The sequence below is a fragment of the Kryptolebias marmoratus genome, linkage group LG3 (genome assembly GCF_001649575.2).
Source record: "Kryptolebias marmoratus isolate JLee-2015 linkage group LG3, ASM164957v2, whole genome shotgun sequence".
In the NCBI taxonomy this organism is placed as follows: domain Eukaryota; kingdom Metazoa; phylum Chordata; class Actinopteri; order Cyprinodontiformes; family Rivulidae; genus Kryptolebias; species Kryptolebias marmoratus.
Window position 1 is genome coordinate 14,640,873 of NC_051432.1, and position 8,897 is coordinate 14,649,769.

Genomic DNA, 8,897 nt, shown 5'->3' on the forward strand with positions numbered 1-8,897 from the left:
GGGGGGGGGGGGGGGGGGGGATCAATCAAAGAAAGGGAGGGGAGGCACCTGCCCCCTGACTGGCCCAGTCAAGCCCAGAGACAGAGCATGATGGAGGGGCCAGGCTCAGGTGCACAGAGGGGGAGGAAGCTCCATGTCTGGAGATGTTTGGTTAAGTGAGAGCCAGGTCTTGGTCATTGTGGTCTGTGGTTGTGTTAAGGTCCAAAGTCAGGTCACAAACAGGCAGCCAAGGGATGGCTGAGTATGTTTGTTTGAGAAAAGAGATGGGGGTGGCTGTATGTGTGTGTGAGAGAAATGGGAAACCAACTGAAGGAGAGACATTAGTCATCATTAGGTGGCAAGATGAGACTATGTCTAATGGTTTCTTATGTAATTACCAATGTGGTGTCTTTCCCTGACCTGTCCAAACTGGTTATCACTCTGTCCAGAGATTCCTAAGCCTATTTTATACAAGATTTACAAGTTACATTTTGGCAAGAGAAAATAAAATGCTCAAAGACTAATCTTGGGGAAATGTATATCGTACAGTTTCAACTGGGTAAGGCGTAAAGCTAAGACCTCTTAGTTTATTGTAGCAATACCACTTATAGTCAGAAGAGGTTTTAAAAGAATAAAACCCAAGTAACTATAAATATTGGGGAAAAAAGGTAATACAGAAAGAAAATCTGAGGTGGTGACATATTTTAGTCATGACCAAAGGTGGTACAACCAACTAGCCAAAAACAAACAAACTAAATTAGCTGCAAGTTTTCATCTATCATTTGTGAACATTTGGCCAAAGAAGCCCATGCCTAATCACTGTAGAAGAAGCAAGCCAACAGTGAAATACTTTCATCTTTAAGGGTCATACCTGCAACTGTATTGCTCTAGTGCTTTAGATTAAAACAGTGGAAAACAAAAAGTCTGGTTACAAATGTCCATTGGGGAACAAAGAATGCATTCCAGAAAACTATATTTATATATTTTCTAGTTTTCAGTATGCAAGTTATAAGTGAAGACAAAAAAGTACAAGACTTAGATAAAACTATGGATAGTTACTGTCACTGTCTCTTATAAAGGTAACATTTCACTTCTTCCAGGTGCAGTAATTACTGTACCTGGATATCAAAGAGGAAAAATGAGGGCACCACAAGAGAAAGGAGGTCATCCTGTACCATCACTCTGCTAGTTGTTGCTGTAGTGTGCCTGAGCGATTTATTGACCATCTTTGGAAGAGCTCCATCACTGTGAACCAATAGGGTTGAACAGAATGAAGGGCAGACAGAAGGAGGGATCTAAGGAGACCTATATGGATAAGCGAGAGTCAGAGGATCCATTTCCCTGGACTCATTGATAATGACATACCTGCTTGGGCCGTCCGTTAGTCCTATAGCACACACTACTTATGCTCTAACTGGAAAATCAATAAGCTCCTCTCTCAGAGACCTCTGGCTGCCATGGCTCTTTGTGATTGGCAGCTCCAGCCGAAAGGTCGTCCCTGGTGACTGTGAGGGTTTGGTGGAGTAAGCAGTGGGGATGGGGGGGGCATGGTCACAGCAGTTTGACACTTTAGGGAGAGCTTAACTACAGGGGAATGGGGAGCACATAACACTAGGTTGGTCTTTTTTGAATGAGTGACCATCCATTCAGTCACAAACACTTGGTAGCTGTCACATCCCCAGTAATTAAAGCTACAAATATATTTTAATTATAGCTAAAAAGTAAAGTATAGGGCAGGTCCTCCTTGATGTATTTTTTCTTATTTCACAATATATCGTTTTCAGTGGGTGACATGCCTGGACTGCAGGTAAAGCTAATGTAGTACCAGGACTTTTTCTTATAAGACATGCTCTAATAAATATTGCAGACTGAGACATTGTTTTACTGAAATAGAGAAACCTTTCATGTAGCTTTCATGCCAAATCAATGACCGCATGAGTTGCCATAAAACTTGCACCCATTTATTTTTTTAAGCATTTATAGTGCTTTCAAAGATCTCTTATTTATCTGTAAAATGCTCCACCAAAAAACTGAATTTATGTACCAACTTTTAAAATGCGTTGCTAATGTTTTCTTTTAAGTGAGCATATTTTTACGAGAACAATTCAATTTCTCTCTTTAAAAAAACTAAATACTGAAGGGTTTTCAAATAAATGAACTGTGTTCGTAGACAATCTGATGACAAGTTGCAATGTGCAATTTAATAATCCTCATTTTGCCAATTTCAATGCCAACTACCTTTAAATAAATGTAAAATTATCAAACGAAAGCTTAACTGTATTTTTATAAATTCATTGCATAATTTCTGGTTTTCGTTCTGTTGCTGCAGCTCTCACAAGCTCTTCAATACTGTCACTGCTTAAAACACAATGAGCCTTTTTTTTATTTCCATGAGTACATGCACCTCAAAGAAACAGGTTCTCTACAGTGAGTATGTAACATTTGTTTAAAATGCATTTACAATTAACAATAATTGCTGTCATGGCACTGAGATCGTCAGGAATTGTCCGTAGTAAATTTGTACTTGAGCTGAGGCTGGGCTACAGATATCTCCAATAAGGTTTTTGCAGATGTTTGCTTTAGCCAATCGGCTGGAGGACAAAGCTGCTTTCACTTCCTTATACATGTAATCTTAGCAGTCTGCAGGAGTGCCTCTGCAACAATAACTCCACATTCAATATTGATGGCTTGAGTCTAAACAGAGAGAGAGAGAGTGCTGCTTAACACATACACACACACACACAGAGGAACACATCTGCTTTGTGATTTCATCTGTTCTGCTATCTGCAGAGCAGATGCAAAGGCCTGCCAGGCAATTAGTTGGCTGCGATGATTTTCTTTGAGCCCTCTGTGGAGCTAGCAGCTGCTTCAATCAGAGTTTGGAAGACATAAACAAAATGTGTGAACAAGAACATCAAAAATCGACTTTGTTTCTTCTCATCTCTGTGGGATGTAAGTCTGTGTGTGCGCGTCTGTACCTGTTACGTTCCTGGAAACATAAAAAGGGCGGAAAAAGAGTGTAATCTTCAAAACGTCAACTCTTACACACACCAGTGTTCGAGGATTCATATTTAAGATTCAACAGGTCTCGCCGAAATTTAATTGAACTTCAACTATGACATTCGTTTCACAAGTTCTTGAGGATCTTGTGCAATGAATGTCAAGAGCTCAAATTTGTTCCAAACCGATCATACTGAGATGCTTCAACTGATAGCAAACAATGAAGTGGAAGTGTACGAAAAAAAAAGCGAAAATGCACAAGGAAAAGAGAAAAAAGAGGCAGCGAGGTTGCATGTGAGCTGGTACAGATTTGCACAGCCATGGACACTTTTGTGCTCTTCTTAGGGAGATCACTGTGGAGTTACACAAGCTGAGATCAAAGAGCTGTTTGACAGGCTCCTGATCTTTTAGCCCATCCGTATAAATCAAGAAGAAACTTCTTAGCAACCACAGATAATTCTTAAATGTTTTCAAAAGATATGTATAGAAATGGATGAATCAACGAGTGACAGTCAGTTGGTCTTTGTTACCATTCCTTTGCAAGGTCACTTAAAAATAAGGAAGAAAGGAAGTAGAGATAATAAAGGGGGGGGAGCAACTCTAGCTTTCAACATTGTTCCAACAGTGTGCTAACCTTGCTTCTGTTTTCTCCATAAAACTGTGCAGATAGCCACACATACACATGCGGAAGGTAAAGGCTCCCATCCTGATAAATGTTTGACCTTTTCACATCGACTGCCAAAATGAATTTTGGAAACATTCGATCCAGTGTGTCCACTGCATTTAAACAGTGTAATAAAAGAACAAAGACAGTAGCTCATGTGCTCTGATAAGTTGGCCAGAATGATATAATATGTTAAAAAAAAGTGCAACTTTATGTTATCGTATATTTCACTAAGCTACAGCTAGCATGTTCTTTATAACGTTTGGATACTTGCTCTCCAAGTAGTTCCCATTAATCTTTTTGGGGCAGTGAGATTGATAATAAACAGTCACCCTGAGATCAAACACCTCAACACTTTTTCTCACTTCTTTCTTCCTCTGAGGCCACCGTAGGAATAACGATGGCTTTTCTCCACTGTATATTAAGAAAGAAACAAGTTGAATAATTCCCCTTTTAAAAGGTGTAAATCATCTCCGTAGTTCCAGAGAGAACAGATGCACTTTCGTACAGAAGCAAGAGATCCCCGCACATCAAAAATCTTTCCCTTTTTAATCATTTGCTTGTCGATGAAAAGTTAAACTGACACCAAATCTTTTCGATGAGGCGAAGGTTTGTTTAACTGCCTCAGTAGTTGTGTTTAAACACAAACCTCTGACTCCCTTATTGCTGCTTAAAGACACATTTAGTTTGTGATCTCAAAAAGGAAAAAAAGGAGTGTTCACAGCTTTGGTTTACAGCCTTATCGAGAATAAACTAAATAATAAACTTTGAAAATGTAATCATGATTTATATCACACTCTTTGTAACCTCTCCACTTCAGAAAAAGGAAGCATGATGAAGTCCAGGAGATGTGGCAAGAAGAGAAGCGTAATTAATCTCTTCTCTTTTTTTTATTCATGTAGCTTCTTTCAGACTCTTAATCATAGTTGGCTACTTCATATCAGTTTTGGAAATCATTACTTAAAATACTAGTTTGCCTTATCTAAAATTATTTTGAAACAACTGTCAAAGTTTAATATGTGATCTTGTTTTGTTTTTTTGTTATTTATTTATTTTAATTTCCTAAACTTTAGAAAAGTCTGTTATGAACAAAGTTTAGAAACAAAAGCATAGATCAGAGATACCCTTCAAATCATTTCCCACTGTGCATTTCTGCAGGAAAAACTCTGTGGAGATTTAAACTTTTTACTCCCTGAACTTCTCTAGAATTTATTACATTTCATGTCAGTAAATAAAAACCCATTTTGATAATTTAATAATAAATTTAAAATACTTTTTTTAATAAAAAAAAAAAAGTCTAATAAAAAGAAAATGGAGAAATTATGCACCAAAGGTTGGAATAAAATTCACAGAAGCCCAAATAAACACATCATCTAACAAAAAAAAAAGGAGGGCATAAAACTGTGAGCTCCAACAACACAAAGACAAAATGCTATGAGGGGATTGTACTTTCCACTTTTTGTAAATATGCCACACACCACTGCATCTTGTTCAAAAGACGTTTTAGTTCTTGTAAAGTCTAACTCAGACGAGTGACTTCAGTTGTGACCTGAAGAATCCCTCTGCTTAAATTATTCATTATGGACAAGGTTAATGGTGGTAAGTCCACGGGCAAATTAACATGTGTGTGTGCATGTGTGTGTGACAGGCTGCTCACACACTGCATCATTAAAAAAAAAAAAACTAAATCAATGACTGTTTAAAAATGATCAATAAAATATTTAAAAAATAAGTTAAGTAAAAAGTATGTAAAAAAACATTTATTTATTTATTCTAGTTTATAATCTGAGCCAATTCATCAGGAGCTCTGCAGCTGCAGGTGCATTTAACGCTTTAGGAGTTACATTAAATATTTACAGTTTATACAAAATGTACTTTAATCTCATATGAATGTGATAAAAACAGGTACTCGAAAATGAGGAATTATAAGGCATGAAAAGAGACAAGTAATTGAACAAATTGCAATATTGTTTTAATAATAATAAATAATTAAATAACAGACCAGGCCCTACCTGGTATTAGACGCATATTTTAAACAGCGCACTGACATCCACAAGAGACCAGATTTCCTGCTACAACAAACAAACGCACTTTAGTTGAACGCGCAAACGCCGTGCGCAAAAAAGATTTAAAGCTTGCCAATAAGGGAAACACGTCAAAATTCATGTCCTAAGCAGGACGAATGAAAATGGATAAAGCATTGAATTAAAATAAAGAAAATGATAATAATAAGAAAAAAAAAGCAAAGGGCTTTGCAGAATTGCATTGAGAGCTCGATCCTCCAAGCGCACAGAGCTGAACTGCGCGCGCGGAACAACAGCCACCCTGAACATGATGTTTTACTGTTGTCTGCAGGAGAGCACACTGACATTATAAAGTGAAAGGTTTGTTTGTGTGTGTGTGTGTGTGGAGCCGGGAGCAGCTCCGTGCGCCCAGCTGCTGCTGCTGCTGAGGAGGAGGACTGGGTCTCTCCGGCAGGACCTTCTCCCTCTGGCTGCGCTCTGATTGGCTGCTCCCACTGACAGCTCCGCACATGATTGCAGGAGGAGAAGCCCGACCCCCTTCCACTCCGCCAAAGGAACCATTCATAAACTACACAAATCCAGCTCAAAGCTGAGAGTGGACGAAAAGTGAGCGGTGGGGCTCGGGAGCGGCACCAAGTAGAGGAGATGAGGGCTCACCCACGGTGGTTTTAAGTCTTTGGACGCGGAGGGTGACCCAGAAACCTGAATATGAATCTTCTGAAGTCACACTGGAAGTGCTCATGAGTTGGACTGATACTTAGCAGGCTACTACGTTGCATCCCTATCCGTTTCCTCCTCCTCACACTGACGTCCATCCGCTGCTGAAGCAAGGGGGGGGGAAAGAAAGAAAAAAAAAAGAAAGCAAACTTTGATTGCACATTTTTCCTGCACTGGAAGCTTGCCTCTGGCTTTACCGGTAAGCATTGGATCCGTCAACTTACTGCGACTCGCCGGTGTACAGCCCGGACCTCTGCCCGAACATGATAGCGACGCAAGCCAAGCTGGTTTACCAGCTCAACAAATACTACAACGAGCGGTGCCAGGCGCGCAAAGCGGCCATTGCGAAGACTATAAGGGAGGTTTGCAAAGTGGTGTCGGATGTCCTTAAAGAGGTGGAGGTGCAGGAGCCCCGCTTCATCAGCTCCCTCAGTGAGATCGACGCGCGCTACGAGGGGATGGAGGTCATCTCGCCCAACGAGTTCGAGGTGGTGCTCTATCTCAACCAGATGGGGGTGTTCAACTTCGTGGATGACGGCTCCCTGCCCGGCTGCGCGGTGCTGAAGCTGAGCGACGGCCGCAAACGGAGCATGTCCCTGTGGGTCGAGTTCATCACCGCCTCGGGCTACCTCTCGGCCCGCAAGATCCGCTCCCGGTTCCAGACGCTGGTGGCGCAGGCCGTGGACAAATGCAGCTACCGCGACGTGGTGAAGATGGTGGCCGACACCAGCGAGGTCAAGCTGCGCATCCGGGAGAGGTACGTGGTGCAGATCACGCCCGCCTTCAAGTGCACCGGGATCTGGCCTCGGAGCGCGGCTCAGTGGCCCATGCCCCACATCCCGTGGCCCGGGCCGAACCGGGTGGCCGAGGTGAAGGCGGAGGGCTTCAACCTCCTCTCCAAGGAGTGCTACTCCCTGACGGGGAAGCAGAGCTCGGCGGAGAGCGACGCCTGGGTGCTGCAGTTCAGCGAGGCCGAGAACCGGCTGCTGATGGGCGGCTGCAGGAAGAAGTGTCTGTCCGTGCTGAAGACGCTGAGGGACCGCCACCTGGAGCTGCCGGGACAGCCGCTCAACAACTACCACATGAAGACCCTGCTGCTGTACGAGTGCGAGAAGCACCCGAGGGAGACGGACTGGGACGAGGCTTGCCTCGGGGACCGCCTGAACGGCATCCTGCTGCAGCTCATCTCGTGCCTGCAGTGCCGCAGATGTCCCCACTACTTCCTGCCGAACTTGGACTTGTTTCAGGGAAAGCCTCACTCGGCCCTGGAGGCTGCTGCCAAGCAGACTTGGAGACTAGCGAGGGAGATCCTCACCAACGCCAAAAGTTTGGACAAATTATAAACCGGCTGGGTAGAGAGCAGAGCCGAAAGAGACACGGTTTTTTTGTTTTTTCGGATAAAATAAAAAACTTAGCTCTCTCAACTGAGTCTCCAAGAAATGTGAAGAAGAAAACAAACAAAAAAAAAATGGCAGTACAAATGCAGCAAGAAACCCGGAGGCAAAACCTTTTTGGGAAAGGAAAAAAAAAAAAAAAAAAGATGGAGCAATTGGGCCACTTCCAGAGAAAAAGTGAAGGTACATTTTCAGATAAATGTCATGCATTGTCTTCTTTAAATGTTTTCACAAAGTGAAGAACCTTTTATTTAAATATATGCACAAATTTGTTGAGTAAAACAAGAAACTGTAGCGTGCCAAGTTTTTTTTTTCCTTTATGTGATTTAAGAAGAAATGTTAATAAAATGTTGCAAATTAAATTAAAACTTGGCCTCATGTTTTGACACAATCTGTCACTTTTATTTTTTTTAATTTGATAATCTCTTAGGAAGAGAAACAAAATAGGTCTCTAAATTCAAGCAGGAAAAAAAGTAAACTAATGTCAACACAGGAATAAGAGGAGAAAGAAACAAGGGCTTTGTGGGAATTTGAAAACGCAGCAACTTCAGGCCATCAGTTGTGTTTTCAGAGCCCAACAGGATCAGAGGGGCTTTTCAGTCAATGTAAATCAGTGGGTTTATGTTAACACGAACCTCCGCTTTCTGTTTAAACTGCAGCACAAACAGTGCAGGCTGGAGGAGCAGGATCCTCAGTCTATTTCATTTCCATGACACATTTCTAATCATGACACTTCTGCCGCCATGTTTGTGTCAAAGATTTGCAACTTAGCATTCGAGTAAAACTGGAATATTTGTTCAAAAGAATTTAAAATACACACTCAAGGAATACAAAACCACCTGTTGTTTACAACCGTCGCTTAATATTTATCAGAAGATATTTACTTGCAGATTTCCTAAATAATTATTGCTGAATGAGAAGCAAGTTGATTTATTTTGTACTCATAAAATATTTTAATTTATAAGGTATTTAAAAAAATATATATGCATATATTCTGCTTTACATATATATTTTTATTATTAATAAAAAAAACTGTTTGAATAAAAAGTCCACTCAATTGGTATTTTAATAGATTTAGACAAACATAGATGTTAGATGATTTTTTTTTACTTTTAATAA

At 41.0% G+C, this 8,897-nt stretch overlaps 2 protein-coding genes across 6 annotated transcripts in view; one reads left to right on the forward strand and one right to left on the reverse strand.

Annotated features, from left to right (window-relative positions):
• lrba (LPS responsive beige-like anchor protein) overlaps nt 1–8,897 on the reverse strand; it is a 174,937-nt gene that overhangs the window by 59,884 nt on the left and 106,156 nt on the right. The gene's annotated exons all lie outside the window — the stretch shown is intronic.
• On the forward strand, nt 6,235–7,960 carry mab21l2 (mab-21-like 2). Its single transcript, XM_017405834.3, has one exon. The coding sequence runs from the start codon at nt 6,648–6,650 to the stop codon at nt 7,725–7,727; it is 1,080 nt and encodes a 359-aa protein (XP_017261323.1). The 5' UTR covers nt 6,235–6,647; the 3' UTR covers nt 7,728–7,960.

Excerpts from the sequence above, each read along its gene's own strand:
- mab21l2 (XM_017405834.3), top strand. The coding sequence starts at position 6,648 with ATGATAGCGACGCAAGCCAAGCTGGTTTACCAGCTCAACAAATACTAC.